The 26,722-nt window shown below is 45.9% G+C and overlaps 1 protein-coding gene across 1 annotated transcript in view; it reads right to left on the bottom strand.

Annotated features, from left to right (window-relative positions):
• Positions 1 to 26,722, bottom strand: part of LOC147702408 (alpha-N-acetylgalactosaminide alpha-2,6-sialyltransferase 2-like) — a 505,792-nt gene that overhangs the window by 122,466 nt on the left and 356,604 nt on the right. Inside the window, exon 5 of the mRNA XM_086931027.1 lies at positions 7,834 to 7,972. Coding sequence (XP_086787153.1) covers positions 7,834 to 7,972 — 139 coding nt within the window. The remainder of the gene's footprint in view (positions 1 to 7,833; positions 7,973 to 26,722) is intronic.

The following is a 26,722-nucleotide window of genomic DNA, read 5'->3' as shown; positions in this document are numbered from 1 at the left end:
ATCTAAATTTCTTTATCCTCACCAAGAGGGTTTCCGCCCAGCTCATTCTACCGAGGCGGTGATCCTTACACTGTTGGATACTCTCCGTAGTGAGGTAGATGGTGGCTCCTCGCAGATCCTCGCCTTGCTCGATCTTCCCGCAGCCTTTGACACGGTGGTCCATAATGGGTTGGTCGACCGTGTGAGGGATGCGGGAATCTCGGGACCTGCTATGGACTGGATCAGCTCCTTCCTGGAAAATCGTTCCCAAGCAGTCTGTACTGCCCAGTTCACTGCCCCTAGAATCAGAATTTCTTGTGGAGTCACTCAGGGCTCCTCACTTTCTCCCCTGTTGTTCAATCTCTTCCTTCTCCCTCTTGTCCGAGCCCTGAAAGAGCGTCACGTTTGCGCATTCAACTATGCTGATGATTTCCAACGTATTTTTTTCCTTCAGCAACTACTCAGAGTCGGTTCATGCCTTTCAGTCTACCACGCTGTTCATTAGTCAGTGGATGAACAGTAACCATCTAAAACTTAACCTGGATAAGACGGAGTTGGTTCTAACAGGTGGCACCTCTAAAAGTCCATGGGGCCCTCATTTCTGGCCATGGGAGCTGGGTCAGCCCCCCTCTCCATCTAGCTCCGCCAGGAGCCTTGGGGTAATAACCAGTCAGGATCTCTCTCTTACCCTCAGATTGGGTCGGTGATCTCCACCTGCTTTTTCCAACTTAGGGAAATAAATAGGATCTGCAGATTTCTTACCCATGAAGCTCGGACATAGGTGGTCATCGCCATGGTCATGTCCCATGTCGACTATGCCAATTTGTTATACTTTGGCATCCCCCTTTATTTATCCAAATGTTTACAGATGGTACAAAATCAGGCTGCACGTCTGATTGTTCATCAACTTAGGCACTATCATGTCACTCTTCTTCTAAAGCAACTACATTGGCTTCCGGTTGTTCAGCGCTGTGCCTTTAAGGTGGGGTGTCTTATTTTTAAGTCACTCAATGGAAGAAGCTCGAAATTCTTGAATAACTGGATTAACAAATATGTTCCCACACGCAATCTCCGCTCAGCCCACAAGCAACTTTTGTTTATCCCCTATTTTAATTTGAAGCGCACTGGGGTTGCCAGGTTTGCTACTTTGGCCCCTATATTCGGGAACTCACTCCCCTCAGAAATTCGCTTTTGCATCAATCTCCTTGGCTAGAAGCCTCCTAAAAACTTGTTTTTTCTGACAGGCTTTCTGAATAAATATCCAGCCATAAGACACAGAAACACATCAGTAGCAAAAATACACACCACACCACTACACAAACATCATGGTGCAGAACAAGTTCAACACGTGCGCCTCCCATGTACGCCTCACCGCTAGCACAGTGGTAGGAGAAACCTCACACCCAGCCACAGACACATGTGAATCGCACTTCTCACCACCAGCACCCTCCAGTAACACAACCAGGATCCGGGAGGTCAGCGGTCCCGAGGGAACAGAGGCCAGACCACTCATGCCGCCATCGCCAGTCTAGCACATTAGAGCAACAGCCCCCTCCGAGCAGGAACGTCAGACACAGGCCCATGTCAGCACGGGACAGAGTAGAGGCACATCCCAGGCAAGAAACACGCCTCCGCCGAGCCAGCAAACGACCCCGGAAATGTCATCGAAATATCCGACCTTCCGAGGGCTCGATTCCATCAACGCGGCATGGGCACCACACAAGGAAGGAACCGCACCACAGGGCACAGCAGAATTCATTTGGCACCTGGAGGAGTCGGACACGTAGACCCTGAAAAGAAGCAAAGACTCACTAGCAAGAGCCGTCTGCACACAGAGTCTAATCGGCCTATGTAGCGAAAATAGAGCATGAAAACCAAGCAGCTGCTCCCGGTGAGGCACGAACACACAACCTCGGCATGTCTCAGTGCTAGTACTGCTGAATAAGTACCCCGCGCTAACCGATAGCGCCACTGGAGCGCACTGTAAATGTCACAGACATCTCTTGTCACAAAAACAAAGCAAAGCGGGACTCACCCGGAGCGGGGGCCGGAGCAGCATGAACAAGGCCCCCACTCAGACAGCCGGCTCCGGGAAAGAAACATCCAGCGCAGCGCGTCTCCCACCTGGCCAAGCTCGGGGAGATGCGCACAGCGACCCGGAAGCAACCGGGAGGCGGCGCACGAGCCGCAAAGGGCCGGAAATAATCCGGAACATCGGCCAGGAAGAAGCCATGCCTCCCAGCAAGTCCGGCAGGCCGGGAGGCAGGCACACCAGGAACATCACCACTGCCCGCGAAGCCAGGCAGCCGGGCAGAGGGAGCAGAGAAGAACCTGCACGCCACCCCAGCCCAGCAGGAGCAGGTGCAGGCGCAGCAACAGCAACAGCATCCATCAGTCCATTCTGTCGAAGACAGAAAAAAAGAACAGGAGGTCTGCTGGGTAAGTACTGCTTATGTACTCCCGGGGGGAGGGGCAGTATTTGTGTCCCAGCATTCCTCTTGTTTGTTTTTTCTGTCTGGAGATGGTTATCTCCACTTGTTAGAATGAAGGTGTCGAGGACGGAGGGACCTGGGGGTAATGAAGGTTATTATCCTTTCAATCGCTTTCAAGTTTTGTGGAGCAAAGAACCTCTCTCCATTATATTAACAGACAGGGCGATGTGATGTTGTGGAACCAGTTTTGGGAGGTGATTCTCTCATGGAAGTGGGTTTAGTGAAGGGGAATTGTACTAGCAGCAACTCGTCAACTCAAGCTGGCTCCCACACATTTCAGATCTGTTGTTGAAGCAGGAAGGCTAGGTACTCCATCCCAATCTTCAAATGATGCGGTTGCAAGTGTTAAAATTGAGAGGTACCAGTTAGAAGTCATTTGTGTTCCAAATGAGGACACAGCCATCCTTTTGAAGGTCAGAAAGTCCACAACTAAATTCACCTATGTGGTGCTGGACTAGGTTTGCGAAGAGATGTGAATTGGAAGACATCAACCCCTTTAAATTTCACCTTTCTGAGGTTCTGCGATTTGCGTAGTTCCTTGCACAGCAATGTCTATCAGTGGCTACATTTAAGAATAATCTGGTGGCCTTCTATCGTTTCATGTTTATGCCTCATCAACCTTCGCTCTTTAGATTACCACTGTTAGCGCATTTTTCAAAAGATTTGCTTTACTTGTTTCATCCTACTCAGTTTATTATTCCTCAGGAAGATTTGAATATTCTTTTGGCTTTCTTGATGTTCTCCTTTTTCACGCCGATGCACAGTTACCTATTTCAATTTCGTACATTGAAAACTATTTTTGTTATTGGCATTAATTTAAGCTTCTAGGTTTGAAGAAATTCAGGATTGATCAATTTGCTCACATGCCACAGTTTTTATCCCAAAAAGTTGGTTCTTCGTGCCCACCCATCATTCTTACCCAAGAGGGTTTCAGCATTTCATGTAGCCACGTCTATTGCACTCCCAACTTTCTTTCTTTATTTACATACCACCAAGAAGGAGGAGCGAATGCATTGACTGGACTCCAAGCAGACGTTGTCTTACTAAAACCTACTGCTCTCATCAAGACAGAGTGAACAATCAGGATTTTGTTATCTTTGCTGGAGCTAAGAAGGGCAAGGCAAAAGCCAAGTGCACATTTTGTAGTAGGCCTCCCTTTGTATCACTTTGGCCAAGAAATGCCCTCTGGAGGTCATTCAAACTCATTCCACTAGACCCATGACTGCCCCCTCAGCTCTCTCCAGAGGCTTCCTGGTTGCCAACATCTGCTGGACAACTATATGGTCATCTTTGTATTAGGTACTTAAAAAAAAATAACTTGCGTATGACCTTCTAGGTTAACTTCCACTATTCCATCCTTCCTTCAAGTGAAGTATTACTTTGTCACTCATTCTGAGCCCTTTTAATACCACGGTGTTTGGAAAATTGGCTAATTAAAGCATTTGCACCTCTTTAATCTCTTTATGCACTTGTAAAAGCTATGTGCCATTTTGGCTCATAGAGGGTTATGTATTGGTGAAAATCCTGCATCAATATCTCACTGCAGCCTATTGGTATCGTTAAAAATGTTGTACTACTTTCATTTTCTTAACAAATGTGTTCAATATTTTGTTACATTTCTCGAATGGAAAAACATAAACCCCAGACTCTAAGGGTGTGGCCTTGAACATCTGGAGTCTAGTAATGCTAATTATGGGGGTATTGTCTGAACAATCAATCAAGTACTATTAGCGCAAATCACTATCTATGGAGCACTGTTCATTTGACAGAGATACCAAACTCAGAACTATATGAAAAGTATATAAATTATATATTTTCTAATTTTGTAGGAACAAAGGACTCCATTGGTGTGATTTAGACCTCCTTTTCCCTGACTGATTGGCCCGTAAAACACTCTGAATATGACATATTTCAGATTTGTTTTTAAAACATTTTTCGGTGGAAGAACAAATCTCTTCCAAAGTGTGACCCCCAGCCTTGCTGGCATTCTTGAGCCATGAGCTACCGGACATGTATGGGTTTTCCATGGATTCTGAGTGCCCACAGACGATAAACTGGTTGTAGTGCATTTTGTAAATTTGGAAAGCAGCTGCAAGCAAAAAGCTGGGTTAGGTTAGCTACTTTTGGCCACAGACATCAACTCTGGATGGTATGGAAACATAGCAAACACAAGGAAACATGACTCGGCCATATAGTTTAACAACTACACATCCTGAGGATTTCATCTCTGATTACAGAGCCACCCTCACCCTCTAGGGTTGCCCTCAAGAAATTACTGAGCATGACGCATGTCAAATTGACTTTTATAATGTAAAAAACAAAAATGGCAGTTTTCTCCAATCTACCTTGTGCAGGAACATATACCTGCCAAGGTTTGACCACCAACTATTTTCCTCTAGGTCTTTTAATCATGGTAGTACTAGACATATACCGGTTTCCTATGGGCTCAGTGTGCCCGCAGGCAACAAACCAGGTGTAGTGTATTTTGGAAATGTGGAAATAAGCTGCAATGAAAATTCCAGTTCAGGACATTCTTCTTGCTGCCATAGAGGTCACCCCTGGGCTATATGCAACCCTACCACAACTTTGAAATGTCTACATATCCTAAGATTTCTAAAGTTTCTATTTCAGGGTGCCAGACCCCTCTCATCCTGCTTGGCTATTTAGAGCAATGTGCTGAACATTAAATCTGCTTGATTCAATACTTATTTCCCAAAATATGGTGGTTTCATTCAGTCTTACACAAGAACATATCCCTCCAAACGCTTGACTCAACACTGTGTTCTATGAGTGTGGGGTTATCAGATATGGGTGGGTTTTACATGAGTTTCAGCAAGGATCTCCATACACTATACATCAGGGGAGGCTTTTCATAAAGAAAATATATGACGGATATCTGAATCCTTTGTGTGCAGGGTTGGCTGGCACCCAGGGAAACTTACAAAAGCATTTCGGAAAACTAGAGACTAGGAGAAATGCTTGATGAAGTAACTAGGATGAACCCTATCATGTTTTATTACCCTGAATCCTTTACAAGTGTCAAAGCATGGGTAAACAACTAATTTCTTCATTTTTCTATGACAACAATACTCCAGAAATGGCAAAAGTCCCCAATTGCACAGCACAGGAATCGGCCAAAATTATGACCACAGGAAGTGGATATTGATACTATATTGACTTCACACAGTTACATATCTGGCCTGCTCCTGTCAGCTACAAGAGGCCCACCCACACACATGTGTTAACGTTTTTATTGTAGAAATGGGTGGGTGAGTTTTGATATTATCTACAAGTTATTGGACCTTCAGTTAGTGATTGTATCCATGCAAGTCACACCACCCAAGACTCTTCCTGATATCTAGTGTTCAGAAATGTCGGATGTTGGTAACTTTCCCAGTCCCCAACATATGTTTCAGAGAGGATCTGGGCACTGGTTTGGACGGCTTGCTGAGGAGCTGACGTGAGAGTGAGTCTGTGCCCCAACAAGGAAATGCATTCTGCACATGTCTTCTCCCTAGTGAGGGGAAAGGTGCTGCTTAGTTTTTTGTAAGGCTAAGAAGAAAATTGAACAGTGCCCAGGTTCCCCACATTGGTGTCGGCCTGTGTGTCTGCGCCCCAGGGAGAAAGTGGAAAAATGCAGTTCTACCCATTCGACATCTGGGCAGTCACTGGTTTTTGAGGGGAAGACCATGTGTAAGAATGTAGTAGTATACCATGCTGTGTGCAGTCAACTGAGCATTGTAACCCTAAATTGATCCTTGCTGGTAGCGTCTTTAGTATAGGCAAGGATCAATCCAATTCAATAGCTATGAGATGGATCCCACAGCCTTTGTCCCATTAAGTCTGACCAGTAGGGCTCTGGGCAGGTGATGTATCTAAAGAGCACAATACATTGCCGTAGTAGTACACCATGTATTGTGACAATGTAGTGGAGTTAAGAATTCTACCAGGTCAAACCCATCACCTTCCCAACCCATGGTGTTTTAAAATATCAACTGCAGTTGGCAGTTGGGAACATCATTTTCAACGTACTAACAGTTTTCCTGGTGTATATGCAGGGACTACTTCTAGTTATCCAATGTTGTGGGCTCCCTCAACACTGGGTAAATCTCCAGGACTTAGCACCTGACGATTCCCACTTCATCTCCCTGTTACGATGTCTGTTCTTGGAATTTTGGGTATTGGACTTGGTTGAGGCCGGTGAGACTCTTGCAAAGCTACAGAAGTCTAATTACATCTGACAACCTTTGAAGTTGTTGCACCCCACTCGTTCTCCCCTCAACCCCCTCACCCTCTATGTAACACACTGACTGAGAGAGCACTCTTGGAAGTAACTGCGGCTGTAGTATATGGCTAATGACCTGAATTGTGGCAGTGCATGCATATTTGGTTACGGTGCTCAGTAGCTCAAAGTGTAGGTTCAAGGAGTAAGCACTTGGAAGGCCTTTTACCCTTTTAAAAAACATTTCTATTTCCTTAACTTGACAGAATTATAGTGCTTAGCGCCTAGGTATGATAATGACATTGGAACCCAGAATTCTGGCTAGAAAGTGGCTAGAGGGTGCTGGTTTCCTGTGTATATCTTAATGTTGTGTGTAATATTTAGCCATGTGTATAATAAATTGCTTGTTATTTTACAAAGTAAAGCACTGACTGAATGAGTGGCATTATTTGGTGATATTTCCGCATCTTCAGCATTTGTAGTGCACACTAGCTTATTGAGTATGCCATGTACTGCTCTGGCTTGCCAATAGTGTTAGAGAGAATCTGTACTAAATCCACTCTACATCGTAGGAGGTGTGTGCGAGATCCTCGGCACAGTTTGTCATGTTTTGGGCCTTTTGCACCGGTAGGGTAGATCCGCTCTGAGACAGCAAAGCATAACTAAATGTAAAGGGCCAGAGATAATATTTTTTAAACCAATGATGCAACCAAAGCTTTGTGGACAAACACATCTACACAACAACCAAGATATCCAAGAGAAACCACTTGAAATACAAGGCAAACAAGGCCTAAGATTAGCTCCCACTGGTTATCACATACAACCCAAATTTCGAACTAGAACACAAGATTGCCAAGGATTTTAAATCTATTCTGCAGCAAAATGTCACTGCTATAGAGTTGTGCCTGATTGCTCTAGGCCAGAAGGTCCAGTTCTGGCTGTAATATCGAATGGATATCTGCTTCTTGGGAAAGCAGGGAATATTATTTTGGATCCATTTCCTATAACTTATGTTCAAGTCTTAGACCATACCCAAAATGAACTCTAAAGCGGAAGAGTGAAAAGACCAGGGACAGTCTCATTAAAAATGCATATGTTATTCTATTACTGAATGTCTTGGGGACATACATATTATTTTACCTCAGATTGAGGGGTGCGTTTGAATCCGTAACGTCCATAGGCACTCAAGGAATTCATCATAGTGTTGGTGGAGAAGAAGTAGAATGAGGTACGATTTCCTACATCTTCCTCGTGTCCGCTCAAAATAGCGCCGTTAACTCTGAAAGGAAAACATAAGAGTGCTGAAGATGGAGAGATATTAAGCCACTTTAGAAATGAGGGAGATTGACTGATCAATGGTGATAAGTAAAAAGGGATTTTGTTTATTTATTTTGTACCTCTACCCTTGCAAGTGGCAGATTATTCGCAGGTTGGTAAGGTCTGGTCCTTTAGGCTCCAGGGGAACTTGTGTGTTCCTGTCTCATCTGCTACAGGGCATGGGGTGTGCATCAACTGACCAATCGGCAAAAGCTTGGGTATGCTTAGAAAAACGCTAAGCTGATAGGATTAAGCACTTAAACGAAACTGAACATCTTATCATTTTTATCTGGGGGGTGAAGTTGAAGGGAGCAACTTGAGGGAGGCTGTGAAAACAACCATTGGAAATGCAATTGGTCTCGCAATAGGAAAGTTAGAGCTATTGGTCTTATAAATGATTTTTTGTTGTTATTAATGTGTTGTTTTTCAAAATAGCTAAATTATTAGCTTTGTTATTAACAATGCCAATAGTTATAACTTTCCCAAATGTGACACCTCTAGCATTTGTAATACAACATGTTTTGTATTTACCTGACTCGTAGAGACAGCCTAATCGCCACAGGACTCACTGTTTGCACCAGCTGCCGTTTTCCGCTACTGGAGTAGCACTTTCCATCACCTGAAGCCCCGCAGCGCGACTGGGAGAGGGAGGCCGCAGAGGAGGACGAGGCGCCGGCCCCAGGACTGCGAGGACCAGCATTCACCATCTCCAGCTGGTCCTCTTCCTGTGAGAGCCGCGCCCCCTTCCAGTGCCCCGCCCCCAGCGAAGCGCAATAACTTCTCGCGGCACCCGCTGCGCGGGTGCCACTCGTAGAGACAGCCTAATCGCCACAGGACTCACTGTTTGCACCAGCTGCCGTTTTCCGCTACTGGAGTAGCACTTTCCATCACCTGAAGCCCCGCAGCGCGACTGGGAGAGGGAGGCCGCAGAGGAGGACGAGGCGCCGGCCCCAGGACTGCGAGGACCAGCATTCACCATCTCCAGCTGGTCCTCTTCCTGTGAGAGCCGCGCCCCCTTCCAGTGCCCCGCCCCCAGCGAAGCGCAATAACTTCTCGCGGCACACGCTGCGCGGGTGCCACTCGTAGAGACAGCCTAATCGCCACAGGACTCACTGTTTGCACCAGCTGCCGTTTTCCGCTACTGGAGTAGCACTTTCCATCACCTGAAGCCCCGCAGCGCGACTGGGAGAGGGAGGCCGCAGAGGAGGACGAGGCGCCGGCCCCAGGACTGCGAGGACCAGCATTCACCATCTCCAGCTGGTCCTCTTCCTGTGAGAGCCGCTCCCCCTTCCAGTCCCCCGCCCCCAGCGAAGCGCAATAACTTCTCGCGGCACCCGCAGCGCGGGACGCGCGCGGGACGCGCGCGGGACGCAGCCCGGGGCGAAGCCCAGGCCAAGGGCGGGCCCGTTGTTGCCCGTTAGTGCCCGATAGAGACCGATAGAGACCGGACCGGGCCATCCCTCTTTCAACAACGACCTGGCAACAAACAACATGCCAGCAAAAACCAGAAGCACTTCTAAACCCAAACCTAAGTCTAAACATGCGCAGGAGGTAGCACAGGTAACAGGCCCCATTGACCTGTTTATATCGCGGGTCAATGAAACAATCAACCAAAGCATAGCCCTAATGGAAAAGAGGGTCTCATTGGATCTCATGAGCGCAAATGCCAAGCGCTCATCACTCGGCGCTATAGCGAATGCTGCATCTCCAATCAACCTGACCTCCCAAAACAGCTCACTCCCAGTGCTCCTCCCAACCACAGAACTCAACACTGTTCCTTCAGTAGTTGATCTGTCAGTTACCCACTCTGAGTTGGATTCCTCATCATTATCATCAGAAGATTTGGAAGCAACCCCAGACCTAGCTGGCTGTCAAACGCAAGGAGACATCCAAACTTACGACAACCTACCCCAGCACGATGTGAGGGAAAGGGCAACATCAGAAACCCGACTACCACGCAGCGAAAAAACACAAAGTTCACCCGTGACCAACTCAAACTCCCCATGCTCTAACAGCATACTACACATTCCTGACTGTACCCTCCCACACAAGCCAATATCCAGCATCAATAATTCAACTGAGCAATGTAAGACCTGTAGAATTACAACTCAAGTACTAACTACCACCAAAGACTTACTCTACCAATATCTAAAACCCATCCAGCTGAGCGTAAGAAACCTTGAGGCTCAATTAACAATAATATCAGCTACTCTTTTAGATACAAACACCAGGATAGACGTAAAGGGACAGCGAAATACCACACACCCATCAAAAAAGCAAAACCAGAAACAAAATCAGAAAGTAGCCAATCCTACAAATGCAACACACACAGTACAAACGAACCCCAATCCACCGACAACCATACCCAAACCAATAACAAATACACTCCATCCCCAGCAGGAGAAACCAACACAACAGAAGTCATCACAACAAAACAAAGTGCAACAGATAGACACCAAAGGAAAGGCTGTGACACGAACCCCATGTCCAGCACAAAATTTAGATTCCAGTAGAATTCCTCAAGAGAAACTTGACTCTCAGCCCACGAACTCCCTACCTCCCCAAAAAACACCTAAGACCACATCGGAATCCACCCCGAAAAAATACCCTGCAGTCAGACGCCCTGCCCATTTGCCCCCTGAAGCTACTCCCTACACAATAGTTTTAACAGGAGTACCCGAGTTAGTAGATGACACCCCAGAAACTGCATGGTCACTTAAAAACAAGGCCATGCAGTGGCTTAGCATAAATAGACCTCTTGAATCCCATCTATCAGGAGGAATCACATCAGCACGCAGGGTAGCCTGGATAGGCAAAACCAAGAAATCAATACGCGGTGATTGTATTATTGTAACATGCAAAGATCCTGCAACGGTTGACTATATATGTGCCTGGCCACAACTCGAGAAAAAAGGGGGAATAGACGCCTGCCACCTTTCTCTGTTTTACCCCCCAATGAAACAACAACTCAACCCCCCTCCCTGGGAATGGCACCATCTTCCCAAAGCCCGACGAAATCAGGACCCATGGCGTCAAACACCATGGAATCGGCGGGACTTCCCATGTGAGTATCTAGATAGGGGAGGACCTAGAGAAAGGTACGTCGATACCCAAGTTCCATACTGGCAGGACAGACCTTACCCCGCATACGAAGGTTGGCAGGGCTTCCCGACCCATAACCGCTATGAGTGTCTCGATATGATCGATTGACCACCCACGGTCGATCCGAACCAACCTATAGCTGCCTCCCAATACTTAGCTGCTGCCCCACACTTCCCAGCCCCTGATAAGCACCAGATAATTACATCCGAACAGCCTGAACTAGCAGAGTCCCCTATGACTCAAAAAAACAATCTCTTGACCCTTTGTCCCTCAGAGAACCCGGCCATGAGCGCAAGACCACTCACTGAGCAAATCGTAGCCACTGAAGTCACAACCAGGAGCAAAACCACTCTCGCCACCTCAACGATCAATGAGGCCACCGCCGTAGGCATAGCTTTCTGGAACGTTGCAGGCTTAGCCAGCAAAATAACATGCCCTCAATGGCTAGAAATAGCACGAAGTCATCAAATCTTGTGCTTACAAGAGACCTGGCGTTTATCCCCCCTCCACCTACCGGGATACAAGACATTTTTCACCAAAGCAACGCCAAGCACAATGGGAAGACCCAAAGGTGGTCTTACGATTTACTTCTCCAACACTCTAGCAACTACGGTAAAACTAACAAAAGAAACATCCGCCTTCCAAGTCATTCAAATTACACATCACACCACTGCATTGAGGAATATCTACATACTCATTAACTACTATAATAACACAGGCACCCAGGACTGTTGTACAAACCTGGATGAAATGGTGGCTCATATATCCACATTGCAAAACTCGAATCTAAGCGCAACAATAAAATACATTTGGGGAGGCGACTTCAACCACCCAATATGTCCAAACCATAAAACCGGGATCTGTGGCCTACAATCAGTATCCGGCAATCCGATCCCTCACTTTGCACACACTCAAAGTGGAAACAAGCTGAATGAAATCATATTTACCCTGGACCTAGACTTTGTAAATGAGCTAGTGGACCCGGCCCAGGAATTTCGACCCACCTTCCATGGGAGAGGTTGTACATCCACCATTGACTTCATCCTAGCTTCTAATACCTGTAAGAATATGTTAACTAACTACAAAGTAGGGTCCAGTCCGATCAGCGACCACTATCCTTTAAGTGTGGAGATCACAATGGAGAAAGCAGGTCCTTCCACAACGAGAACTAGCTCTCTCGATCAGCAAACAATAACTTTAAAGAAGAGGAACGGGTTTGTAATTAAATGGGCCAAAGTCGACCCTGAGACGACTACGCAAAGGATACTCGAAAAAACGCACCCCTGGCTAAGGGACTGTCTGTCCGCAGAAGCTTCCCCTGAACTAATCATCGCCTCCTTTCACAACATACAAGGGGCTATAAGAGACGAGTTAGTCAAATACAGGACAAACAAACCAACACCTCAAACTAAAAGATGGTTTAACTCGGACTGTACAAAGGCCCTTTCGGCCTTAAAAGAAGCTCTTCGGCAGAAACCAAGAGACGCCCAACTAATTTCATCCCGGAGGAAAGTGTATAATGAAACAAGGAAAAATCGAAGGCGTCAGATTAAGAGAGACCTTTGGTGCCAATTACACGAGAGCGCACTAAAAAAGGACAGCACCACTTTTTGGCAGACCATTAGATCACCCTTCTTGGAAAATGATACTGACCCAAACCACCTTGATGTTGCAGTGACAGAGAACGAATGGGTCCTCCACTTCACAAAAATTTTCGGCTTGGCATCCGACACACCCCGAACAGAATGCGAGGCTGAAGCAGAAACCCATTTTCTTCCAATTAACTTACGCTTCACAGTTACCGAGGTCAGAAAAGCAATTCAAGCGTCAAAAACTGGAAAGGCTCCCGGCCCAGATGGGGTACCTATGGACTTGTTCTTGCACAACAGTGACTACTGGTCGTTAATAATAACCCGGGTAATGACCGCAGTCGCTCAAGTCGGTCTCCTTCCGTCATGGTCTTTATCCACCCTTTTACCAATATTTAAGAAAGGGGACCGCAACGACCCTGCGTGCTACCGGCCGATCTCCCTTCTGGATTCTACAGGTAAAATTGCAGGTCGACTACTCCTGGACCGCTTACAAACCTGGGCCAAGGTAAATAACATCTTCACTGACCTGCAATACGGCTTCCAGAAGGGGCTCGGTACGGTGGAGCAAGCCCTAAACCTGACCCTTCTGGCTGGGAAATACGCCCAGGCTAAAGAAGGGAAGATCTATCTAGTCTACGTAGATCTGAGCGCGGCTTTCGACTGCGTTCAGCATTCAAAGCTGTGGGAAATCATGTCGAATCTTGGAGTAGATCCAGAGATACTGGCCTTTCTCAGGGGCCTATACACCAACGCAGAAGGCCGAGTGCGTTATGGCATCGGCGGCGACCTATCACGCCCTTTCAAGGCATCACTCAGCACCACAGCATCACTCAGCGCAAAAGCATCAGTCAACGTCACTTACTCAATCAACACCCCTCAACGCCAAAACACCACTCAATGCCACAATAACACTCAACGACACAACATCCCTCAATGACACAACATCGCTCAACGCCACAGCATCACTCAAAGCCAGATCAACACACAACGCCACTGCACCACTCAAAGCCACAGCACCACTCAGTGCACAGCATCCCTCAACGCCACAGCATAAAACAATGCCACAGCATCACTCAACGACACAAAAACAATCAACGCCACATTATCCCTCAATGCAATAGCATTACTCCACAACACAGCATCAATCTATGCCACTGCATCACTCAATGGCACAGCATCACTCAGCAGTACCACATCATCACTCAGCACCACCACAGCATCACTCAGCACCACCACAGCATCACTACGCACCACCACAGCATCACTCAGCACCACCACTGCATCACTCAGCACCACCACTGCATCACTCAGCGCAACCACAGCATAACTCAGCGCAACAACAGCATCACTCAGCGCAACCACAGCATCACTTAGCGCAACCACAGCATCACTCAGCGCCACCACAGCATCACTCTGCGCTACCACAGCATCACTCAGCGTAACAAGTACATCACTCAGCTCAAACACAGCATCACTCAGCGCAAACCACTGCATCACTCAGCTCAACAACTGCATCACTCAGCGCAACTACAGCCTCACTCAGCTTCACCACAGCATCACTGGTTCAAATATGTTCTCTCAATGTTTCAAGATTTATTCCAAATGTAAAAAAAAATCTTAAAATTTCACTTCTGTTCTTACATTTTCGTCACAATAAAATACACAAAACATAATCTTCACTAAAGATATTTACAAAAGTTTAAGATATTGGCAATAAAAAATAAAATCAATTTTATTTACGTATTAATTATTTAAAAAAAGTTAAAAGCCATTGTTATTTGTTATATCAATACATCTAAGTCAGGTATTCATAAACTTTTATTCGATTATAAAAAATTTGCATAATCATAAAAAGTACAATTTAAAAAGAACCATCATTTTTGTACTGAAGTTTACATATTACAATTTATAACTTATAAAACAATGTTCTGTCGGATTCTTATTACTGTTTTTAAAAAGATCACTGTCATTTTGGCTTCATGCGGGTTTGCCGGTGACTGTAGATAAGCAAGCGCTGGATATGTGTTTCTATGGCCACTTAAGCGTAGAAGGGGAAGGATCCATTTTTTCCTGGCCACACTGTAGTATTTGCAGAACAGTGTGACATGGACCGTTGACTGCTTGGAGGCCCCATCACAAGGACAACAAATCATGATCCGTGACCAATTGTTCTGTTCTGGAAATGAGACCAGGCGAAAAAAGAGATCAAACCGGAGTCTAGTCAATAGGAACTTTTCATGATTCGAGAGAAAAAACGTGAGGTAAGGCTGTATCAGTTTCTCTGTTTGCAGTTTGGAGATTTTTTCGTTTTGTGTTTTCACTATCTCCGCTTGATTCCGAAGTTCTCTCAGGTGGCCTATACACAGTTCTTTCAGCTGTTTTTTAGATATATCTTCAATTGAAGGTGGGTCGAAAAAGTATTGCTCACGGTTGAGGTCTTGGAAGAATTTAAAAACGTAATTGAGCCAGGGGATTTTTCTCCAGTGAGCTAGGCTAAGACAGTCTGTGATGAGGGCGCGTGATACATGGCTTTCTGGATTGCACCATATGCGATGCCATAGGATGAGGGGCTGGCAGCGTATGGTGTCTGTCACAAATTCCATCCCTAGCTCTCGATGGGATGCTAAAATCGGGGAGCTTTGGGGAAGGGCCAATACATATTTAATAAAGGCGTTCTCCGTTGCCTGTAGTTGCTTAATGCACCCATAACCCCAGATGCCTGCTCCGTAACTCGCCACACTGTGGCATTTTGCGTAGTATAGAGTTAGGAGTTCTGACGGAGCAGGTTTGCCTAGTTTTCTGGAGAAGGCACAGAGTGCAGATGTTGCTCGACGAAAATTAAGGTTTCTGGCTTCTATGGCTTTTCGCCAGGTCATTGAGTCGTCTACAAGTATACCCAAATATGGATATACTGACGTTTTTTCCAGCTTGGTGTTGTTTATGTATATGGATTTTGAGTTCCCAGGTTTGGATCCTATGGACATTGTAAATGTTTTCTTTGTATTTACTTTTAGTCCCAATGAGTCCATAAACGTCACGTATTTGGCCAGCTGTCGTTGAAGTTGGTTGGCTGTTCGGGCCAGGATAACCGAGTCGTCGGCGTAGAGTAGGATGGGTATAGGGCGGCGAGCTATTTGCGGGAGGTCCTGGCTCCCTGCCAACATTGCTTTTTCAATCCCGTTGGTGTATAGATTGAATAGGAAGGGAGCCAATACACACCCCTGCCTCCCCCGGTACACATCCTGGACCCCTGGAGCCTTTTTACAACACCACCCATCCCTTCCCTCGAGGACGCATACCTATAAGGCATGCTACGTAATATATATTACTCAATGAAGAGCGACACGCGTTGTTGACATTAATCGGACCACTCCACTTGAAGAAACCTCTACTTCATGATACCAACTTGGTGTTGTTAAAAAACTTTGTTCAGGCAAAATTATTCTCTTGTCCTGAAGATGATCCTGTTATAACCGAGCTTGGGATCGAAACGTCGACTCCTTTTAGAGTAATTCATACATGTAACTCCACTACATTATTGTTTGTATGAGTAACTCCAGGATACACTGTCAATGTAAATCAATATCAGTGACCTGCAAGCTCACTCTGTTTGCCTGATATTTCCTTTCACTTACTTTTACTTTCTCACTTCCCCCCTCTGTATGGCACAGGACTGTGCCCTACTATAACCCCAATGTTTCGGGTTATGTGTTGTATTTTGAGATTAAATAATCTATCAAATCATTAAATATTCCTTGTCCGGCTGGTCAAGGAACTCTGAACTATATAGAAGTCCATTGTAAACGAAATGAAATGAAATGAAATTTGATTTGTAGAGCGCATGGCTGCCCGAAAGTGTCCCAGCGCTTGCTTAGGGAACCCGTCCTGGTATTCCCCTGCGAGATAACCCATTACTGGGCATCCCCAAGGTGAAAGCCAGGCATCCCACTGCGAGGGGCCGTTGTGGAGATTAAGCAAGCTATTGCCCAGAGTTACAGAGTGGGACTCCATGATTGGAATAGGCACCGAGGCGAGAACTGTCAGGTCCGGGGAAATTTGAGCCCAAGACCCGCCGAGGCGGGGAATTGAACCCTGGTCCGGGCCAGACCTCTGCATCAGGGTCTGCCGCTCCAACCACTTGAGCCACACTTCTATATACAATATTTGTGCTCTCCCTTATTCTTGTATGGTCACGACCGCTTGTTGTTTTGGTAGACTTTCTTTGTGGCATTGAGTGATGCTGTGCTATTGAGTGTTACTCTGGCATTGAGTGATGCCGTTGTATTAAGTGATGCTGTGGCATTGAGTGATGTTGTAGCATTGAGTAATGCTGTGGCAGTGAGTGGTGCAGTGGCATTTAGTGATGCTGTGGCATTTAGAGTTGCTGTGGCATTGAGTGGTGCTGTGGCGTTGGGGGGTTGTGTTGGAGGATGGAGTTGGAGGGTGGAGTTGGTGGGTGTATTTGGAGGGATGATGTGGAGGGTGGATTTTGTGGGTGTAGTTGGAGGGTGGAGTTGGTGGGTGGCGTTGGATGGTGGAGGGTGGATTTGGTGGCTGGATTTTGAGGGTGGATTTTGATGGTGAATTTGGAGGGTGTATTTGGAGGGTGTATTTGTAGGGTGTAGTTTGAGCGTGGATTTGGAGGATGCAGTTGGAGTGTTGAGGTGAAGGGTGGAGTTTTTTCTGACGGTGGAGTTGTATTTGGAGGGTGGAGTTGGATTTGTATGGTGTAGTTGTAGGGTGGATTTGTAGGGTGGAGTAGTATTTGGACTTGCACGTTTGAGTTGGAGGGTGTAGTTGCATTGTGGATTTGGAGTTTGAGGGTGTGAGGGTGAGTGGATGTAAGTGTTATGGGTGTGAGGGTGATGGGGTGTTATGGTGTGTGTGGGTGATTGGGGGTTAGGGTGTGTGAGGGTGTGTGATGATGTGTGAGGGTGAGTGAGGGTGAGAGTGTTAGGGTGTGTGAGGCTTTGAGTGTTGTGAGTGTGAGGGGTGTGCGGGTGTGAGAGTGAGTGAAGTTGCGTGCGGATTAGGGTGTGAGGGTGAGAGTCTGATGGTGAGTGATGGTGTGTGAGAGTGAGTGGGTGGGTGTGAGTGAGGGTGTGTGTGTGTGTGTGTGAGAGTGTTAGGGAGGGAGAGTGTGTGAGGGTGAGTGAGTGTGTGTGAGAGTTATTTGGTGTGAGGGGGTGAGATTTTTTGTGATGGTGTGTGATGGTGATTGAGGGTGAGGGTGTTGGGGTGAGTGAGGGTGTGAGTGTTGTGAGGGTGTGGGGGATGAGTGTCTAGGGTGAGTGAGGGTGTGTGAGGATGAGGTGTTGAGGGTGTGAAGGTGTGAAGGTGTGGGGGTGTGAATGTGAGTGAGGGTGTGTGAGGGTGTTTGAGGGTGTGTGGGTAGGTGAGTGTGAGTGTCTGAGTGAGGATTTGAGGAAGTGAGGGTTTGTGTTGTTTAGGATGTGTGAGGGTGAGTGTGCTAGAGGGTGTTTAGGGTGTGAGGGTGAGTGAGGATGTGTGAGGGTGAGGGTGAGTGAGAATGGGTGAGGGTGTAAGGCTGAGGTGTTGTGAGGGTGTGAGGGTGAGGTGTGTGAGTGATTGATGGTGTGTGAGTGATTGATGGTGTGTGAGGGTGAGTGATGTGTGAGGGTGATGGTGTGAGAGGGTGATGGGGTGTGAGGGCGATGGGGTGATGGTGAGTGATGTTGTGTGAGGGTGAATGGCTGAGGGTAAGTGAGTGTGTGTGAGTGTGATTGGGTGATGGTGTGAGGGTAATTGAGTGTGTGTGAGAGTGAGGGTGTGTGAGGCATTGAGGGTGAAAGACGGTGTGAGGGTGATTGAGTGGGGGTGACTGTAAGTGTGTTGTAAGTGTGTGTGTTGTGAGCTTGTGTGTGTGTGGCTGTGTGAGTTTATATGTGTTTGCGTTCTGAGTAAGGATTCTGGCCTAGTTGTTGAATTAGTCCCTTTTTTTTGTGTGTTAGTGCGTGAAAATGGCGGACGCTACCTTGTGGCATAACGCTACCTATGATTTTTAGGTTAGCGTTCTAGTTTATTTCCCTTATTTACCTTGCATTTTGATTGATGTTTATTCCGTCCAATCAAATTGCAACGTTGTCCTACGTAGCGTTGCAATTGCGTCACGTTAATTGGGGAACTTCCAGATCTTAACGGACTGGCGTTTGTGGAAGGCGTGTCGTGCTTCCTGCGTTGTAGCTGCGTCGTTTGACAGGTAAGTTGTGAATGTACATTTTTTTATTGTTGTTTATCTAGTGTTTCTCTACTATATATATATTTATTAAGTTTTGTAATGTTTACTAATGTTTTTTAAAGTTTTTTGTTTGCGATCGTACTCGGCTTGTGTATGTACCTATTGTACTTTCATGGAATGTTTCAAGTTCTCCTTATTTAATGTTTTTTTGTTTACTTTTATGTAATTATGTTATAAAGAAAATGTATTAGGATGTTCTCTTCCTACATGTTTCTATATTTGTTTCGTTGACAATGTGTTATTTAGATGGTACTTTCTTGTATTCTTCCTTGTCTTTTTGTGTTGCTTAAATAGTATTTATGTTTTAATTTTTGTTGTTATCCGTAGACTGTGATTTTAGACGACTTTAAAATATTAGTACTTATTGTAATGGTACGTAGAAGCTATATTTGCTGTATAGTTTGAAACCTACATGTTTTGATGCGTATGATTAATGGCAAAGTATACGTAGGAAGCCACCTTTATTAATTGTTTATATTTTTTTGTTAGTGTGAGCGAAATACTCTATTGTAGTTCTGGAAGATTTGCAGTTAGGCTTTGAAGTTTCGTGCTCTTGTGATTACGCACTTTTTTTTTGTTTTGTGGATTATTCCCGCCATTGTTTCATGGTTTTATTTTGCTTACTTTAGTAACTGCTTTATGTTGTGAATTAGTATAATTTTATAATGAAATGTAACTGTATATGTTTGCTAATTAGTATAAGTTAGCTATTTTGTGATGGTGTTGTGGTGCTGACTAGTGTTATTGTGCTTTTGTACACTGTTGTGGTTGTGCTGAGTGGTGCTGTGTTGTTGTCTAGTGATAATGTTGTGGTGATGGGTGACAATGTAGTTGTGGTGAAAGGTGATTTGGTGGTGCTGAGTGGTCCTGTGGTGGTGCAGACTGATAATGTGGTTGTGCTGTATCATGATGTTGTTGTGATGAGTGATGCTGTAGTAGCGTTGAGTGATGATGTTGTGACGGCGAGTGGTGGTGAGTGATGCTGGTGTGTTGCTGAGTGATGCTAGTGTGTCGCTGAGTAATGCTAGTGTGGTGCTGAGTAGTGCTGTGTTGGTGATGAGTGCTGCTGTGTTGGTGTTCACTGACCACCACCCCAGCATTACGCATCACCACAACAGCTCCATTCATCACGACCACTGCATCACTGAGCACCACCAAAGCACCACTCAGCACCACCACAGTATCACTCAGCACCCCTACAGTTCCACTCTGCTTTTCCACAGCATCCCTCTGCAGCACCAAAGCAGCACTTTGCACAACAGCATTATTATACAGCACCACCACCTGAGCTATTGGCATACTAAATGGCAATGCCTTTTATCTATGTGTTTTTGTTTGGAGTGGATTGGATATATGTGTTTTGGAGTGGAATTATGTGTGTTGAATTCGGTGGGGAATTGTGTGGTATGCAGTGTATTTGTATGGTGTATTAAAATTAGGTGTTAAGTGTGCATTGGAATTTTGTGGATAGTAATTATGTGGTTGTGAGTGTACTATAATTATCTGGAGTGGGATTGTGTCATGAAGTGTAATTATGTGATATGATTGCGTTGTGGATTTGTATGTAGTGTAGTTTAATTATGTGGTGTCGTGTTGATTTTTGTGGGATGATGTGGAATTGTGTGTTGTGGATTGAATTGATGTGGTGTCTTACATATTTATAAATGATGGTAGCCCTGTCTGCCTTTTTTTGTCGAAAACATGCTGTATTATACCAATGTCTCCTGTGGGTGTTGAAAAACTCACCTTAGTAAAACATAATTTGTTGTATGTGCTATAGTAAGACAATTAAAAAACAAAGAATGGAAAAAAGCATTTTTTATGTTTGACTACCTACAAGTGTGTAATCTGATGTTTAGTTACTGAAATAAATGTTGCCTAACGCTATTTAAGTGTGGAGTAGGAGGGTGAATTGGTAGTTGGAGGGTGGAGTTGTAGTTGTAGGGTGGAGTTGTAGGGTGGTATTGTAGTTGTAGGGTGGACTTTGAGGGTGGACTTGGACGGTGTGAGTGTCAGGGTGAGACTGCCGAGACATGGGGCATAGGAACACTGGATAATGGAGGCTGGAAACGTAGAGCAACGGGTAGCATTTGCAGAAAATTTAGGAAAAAACACCCCAGTGAGGGGAATTCCAGGACAAGGGGGCATGAAGGCAGCTGCAAGGATACACAGCCACGTAAACAGCGAAGTTATTATACCTATACAAGGACACAGGTTACAGGAGACACAGGAACAAGGAGACAAGTGCAGAGGAGAAAGAAAGGGGGAAGACGGGGACAGTAAACCATGGGCACAGAGACATACAGGCATTAGGACAGCAAAGCACAGGGACAAGCAAGCAAATGCAGCATGAGAACAGGAAAGGAAAGTGAAAGAGAGAGATCGGGACAGGAAAGTAAGACAGATAATGTGAAACACGGATGACAAAAAACACGAAGATGAGGTAGATAATAAGTGTATCCAGCAGGTCTTTGGGACAATTAGACCTTGGAAAGAGCACAGTTGTTAGGGAACCAATTGGCATGGGGTGTTGAAAATTACAACAGATGGAGTAGTAATATACAGGATTCTGAAAACTCTCTTGGTTTTTGACTATGTATTTTCACCTCTGAATACAATGCGTATTGTTGCCATCTGGCATTAGCGTTGCTGACATGACTTCCATGTAGGCGACATATGGGTTATAATGTTAGTGTTATTGGTCTGCTTGACGTCTCTGGACCAAACTGCTTGGCCAAAGCCACCATGTAATTTGTAGTGCTGAGTGGTGCTTTTGTGGTCTAGAGTGATGCTGTAGTGTTAATTTGTCCTGTAGTGGTGCCTAGTGTTGCTGTTGATGCTACGTAATGCTGTGTTTGTTGTGAGTGGTGTTGTGTTATTGCTGTTTTTTATGTGGTGGTGCTGAGTGTTACTTTTTTGTTGCAGATGTGAGCATGTGTTTTCGTGTGATGGTGTATCTTACTGCTGTAGTGTTGATGAGTGTTCTTAGTGTATTGTGTGTTGTGGCGTTATGCTTAGTGTTTGATGTATTTTTTTGTTTGATGTGATGCTGTGTGAGTGTGGGTGTCTTGCATGCTATTTTTGTATTTGAACATGTTTGTGTATGTTTTATATGTACGTATTTGTACTGTGTGTTAATGTATTGGGTTTTAACATTTTGTGTAAAGTTTTGTTTTTTTAAATGACGGACGCGATGTTTGCCCTTTACGTTTGTTACGTTGTGTGTTTAGCGTTCTAATGTTTTGCTACATTTTGTTACAGTTTAGCTATGACGTAATTTCTAGCCAATCGCAGTGCTACGTTTTGTGACGTAGCGTTGCGTTTGACGTGCGTCAACTGGGACTAAGCCGCGTTGTTCTTCCGGTATTGTTCCAGGGTCGTTTGATAGGTAAGTCTTAACTTTAATACTATATAGTTCATTTTGCGAATGTGTTATCCATTTTTTTTAGATGTTTTGGTTTATTTATTACACTGTTTAATAATAATTTTCAACTTTTGTGTATCGCGATTTTGTTGGGTTTGGTGTATGTACTTATTATTTACTTCTGTAGTTATGGAAATGTGATATTTGTGGATGTGCAAAGTTTAAAATTATTTGTATGTGATTTATTGCAATGTATTTATGTAATGTGACTGTTGTAGTGTAACTTTTAGACATTTTTGGCTTTAGCGAATGTAGTTGGTGATTAGAAATTGTATTTACCATTTTTTATGAACTGTTATGTTTTATTTATGAAATGTATTAAGGCTATTGGCACACTTATGTCGTTCGGTAATTTTTGTTTACATTTTGCGTTATTTGTTTTTAATTTCGGCACAGCAGGGCCAGCAATTTATACCCGAGTTATATGGCTGTGTAGACGCATGCTACTCCCTGTTGCTGGTGTATTTAAAGGTGGGCCGAGGGTTGTCCGCTATGTATCCTGTACGTATTTAGAGGAGTCTGTATGGGTGTGTGCTTGCGTCCCTTAAGTGATTACTGTAGGGTAGGAGAAGGTTGTCCTATGCCTTATTGTTATGCAGCAATATTGCTTCTGCTTGAAATGGAGTATCCTTGGGAGCAGGAGCGTTTAACCTTGTATTTTAGGCGTTGTAAGGGGTGACAACAGGGAACTGTATTTTTTTCCTGGTGTTACAGCAGAGTTAAAAAGTGTAGCTGTCTGGTGGTATGGTGTCATGGACTGAAGGTATAGCAGTCCATTTTTCATAGTATGTGTTACTTGATAGTAGTGTATGCAGTCTATTTTGTTATTGAAACGTGTTTATTGGTGGCCTGCTTTCTATGTGTTAGATGATAAAGTGTATGCCAACTATCTTTGATGTATGCAACAGTGGGCATAAGGGTGTTGCTTCCAATTTATGGGCATAAGGGGATGCGTGGTTGGATGTTTTTTTATTTTTGGACTTTCCTAGATGTTCGTGAACAGTTGCGTAGCAAAGCCGCATTGTTCTCCCGGTCTTGTTCCTGCATCATTTGTTTAGGCTGTATGTTTGCAAGGCATTTTGTGAATATAATTTGTGACCGAAATGTACATAGAGGTGTGGCGAAATGGTATGAGCTGATTGTGCGTCCGAAGTTACCCAAAGCAGTAGGGTGGTCGCTTTATGGCCTTGTGACGTTGCCTGTCTTCACTTCTGGCACTGACTGACTCCAAAGGCCTCTAATGGAGACCTTATTGCTATGAAGATCTCTGTATCCAGTCATATGACTGGGGATTGTTCTACAGGTGAGGAATCTGCAGCATGGTGTGGTGGGTGCATTGGCGGAGCTGTGTGGTGGGTGCATCGGTGGAGCTGTGTGGTGGGTGCATCGGTGGAGCTATGTGGTGGGTGCATCAGTGGAGCTGTGTGGTGGGTGCATCTGTGGAGCTGTGTGGTGGGTGCATCTGTGGAGCTGTGTGGTGGGTGCATCTGTGTAGCTGTGTGGTGGGTGCCTTGGTGGAGCTGTGTGGTGGGTGCATTGGTGGAGCTGGGTGGTGGGTGCATCAGTGGAGCTGTGTGGTGGGTGCATCGGTGGAGCTGGGCAGTGGGTGCATCTGTGGAGCTGTGTGGTGGGTGCATCTGTGGAGTTGTGTGGTAGGTGCATCAGTGGAGCTGGGTGGTGGGTGCATCTGTGGAGCTGTGTGGTGGGTGCATCTGTGGAGCTGTGTGGTGGGTGCATCAGTGGAGCTGTGTGGTGGGTGCCTTGGTGGAGCTGTGTGGTGAGTGCATCGGTGGAGCTGGGTGATGGGTGCATCTGTGGAGCTGTGTGGTGGGTGCATGGGTGGAGCTGTGTGGTGGGTGCATCTGTGGAGCTATGTGGTGGGTGCATCTGTGGAGCTGTGTGGTGGGTGTCTCGGTGGAGCTGTGTGGTGGGTGCATCTGTGGAGCTGTGTGGTGGGTGCCTCGGTGGAGCTGTGTGGTGATAGAGCCTAGAGTCAGAATGTATCAAATGTATGCTGCTGAATGGGAGAGAGGCTGGGTGATTTGTGTTTAAAGTCGTTTGCACGTCTTATTTCATTTGTTTAGGCTGTATGTTTGAAGGCATGCTGTGAATATAATTTGTTACCGAAATGTAGATCGAGGTGTGGCGAAATGGTATGAGCTGAGTGTGCGTCCGAAGTTACCCAAAGCCTGTGGTGAGTGTGTTTCCATGTGTATGCCTAATGCTGCTGTGTGTGTACGTGTTGGAAGCATGCATTAACGTCTGTTTGTGTGTGCCTTGTTGAAGCATGTACTCACATCAGCTGTTGTGTTTGCCTAATGCGTAAATGTGCACAAACAGCATGTGGAGCTGTGTGGTGGGTGCCTTGGTGGAGCTGTGTGGTGAGTGCATCGGTGGAGCTGGGTGATGGGTGCATCTGTGGAGCTGTGTGGTGGGTGCATGGGTGGAGCTGTGTGTTGGGTGCATCTGTGGAGCTATGTGGTGGGTGCATCTGTGGAGCTGTGTGGTGGGTGTCTCGGTGGAGCTGTGTGGTGGGTGCATCTGTGGAGCTGTGTGGTGGGTGCCTCGGTGGAGCTGTGTGGTGATAGAGCCTAGAGTCAGAATGTATCAAATGTATGCTGCTGAATGGGAGAGAGGCTGGGTGATTTGTGTTTAAAGTCGTTTGCACGTCTTATTTCATTTGTTTAGGCTGTATGTTTGAAGGCATGCTGTGAATATAATTTGTTACCGAAATGTAGATCGAGGTGTGGCGAAATGGTATGAGCTGAGTGTGCGTCCGAAGTTACCCAAAGCCTGTGGTGAGTGTGTTTCCATGTGTATGCCTAATGCTGCTGTGTGTGTACGTGTTGGAAGCATGCATTAACGTCTGTTTGTGTGTGCCTTGTTGAAGCATGTACTCACATCAGCTGTTGTGTTTGCCTAATGCGTAAATGTGCACAAACAGCATGTGGAGCTGTGTGGTGGGTGCATGTGTGGAGCTGTGTGGTGGGTGCATGTGTGGAGCTGTGTGGTGGGTGCATCTGTGGAGCTGTGTGGTGGGTGCCTCGGTGGAGCTGTGTGGTGATAGAGCCTGGAGTCAGAATGTATCAAATGTATGCTGCTGGGAGAGACGCTGGGTGATTTGTGTTTAAAGTCGTTTGCACGTCTTTTTTTCTTTGTTTAGGCTGTATGTTTGAAAGGCATGTTGTGAATATCATTTGTGACCGAAATGTAGATAGAGGTGTGGCGAAATGGTATGAGCTGAGTGTGCATCCGAATTTACTCAAAGCCTGTGTTGAGTGTGTTTATGTGAAATGAATTGGAGAGTGATGCGCGCATGCTGTAGAGTGTTTGCGTTTAGTATGCAGCTGAATGTTAGATTTGTGTGTGTTAATCGTGTTTTAAGTGTAAGGTGAGGCTGTGGCCACAGTGGATCCCTAGCACGCTGGAGAGGGAGGGGGGAAAGAGTAGGCATGCCTTGGTGGAGCTGTATATTGGTTGCCTCGGTGGAGATGTGTGGTGAGTGCATCGGTGCATCGGTGGAGCTGTGTGGTGGGTGCATCAGTGGAGCGGTGTGGTGGGTGCATCGGTGGAGCTGTGTGGTGGGTGCCTTGGTGTAGCTGTGTGGTGGGTGCATCGGTGGAGCTGGGTGGTGGGTGCATCAGTGGAGCTGTGTGGTGGGTGCATTGGTGGAGCTGGGTGGTGGGTGCATTTGTGGAGCTGTGTGGTGGGTGCATCTGTGGAGCTGTGTGGTGGGTGCATCGGTGGAGCTGGGTGGTGGGTGCATCTATGGAGGTGTGTGGTGGGTGCATCTGTGGAGCTGTGTGGTGGATGCATCTGTGGAGCTGTGTAGTGGGTGCATCTGTGGAGCTGTGTGGTGGGTGTCTCGGTGGAGCTGTGTGGTGGGTGCATCTGTGGAGCTGTGTGGTGGGTGCCTCAGTGGAGCTGTGTGTTGATAGAGCGTAGAGTCAGAATGTATCAAATGTATGCTGCTGAATGGGAGAGAGGCTGGGTGATTTGTGTTTAAAGTCGTTTGCACGTCTTATTTTATTTGTTTAGGCTGTATGTTTGAAGGCATGCTGTGAATATAATTTGTGACCAAAATGTAGATAGAGGTGTGGCGAAATGGTATGAGCTGAGTGTGCGTCCGAAGTTACCCAAAGCCATGTGGTGAGTGTGTTTATGTGAAATGAATTGGAGAGTGAGGCGTGCATGCTGGAGAGTGTTTGTGTTTAGTATGCAGCTGAATGTTAGATTTGTGTGTGTTAATCGTGTTTTAAGTGTAAGGTGAGGCTGTGGGCACAGTGGATCCCTAGCACGCTGAGTGGTGGGTGCATTGGTGGAGCTGTGTGGTGG

The sequence above is a fragment of the Lissotriton vulgaris genome, chromosome 7, assembly GCF_964263255.1.
Source record: "Lissotriton vulgaris chromosome 7, aLisVul1.2, whole genome shotgun sequence".
NCBI lineage: Eukaryota > Metazoa > Chordata > Amphibia > Caudata > Salamandridae > Lissotriton > Lissotriton vulgaris.
Note: the sequence above shows the minus strand (reverse complement) of the source record. Positions and strands in the feature narration are given on the sequence as shown.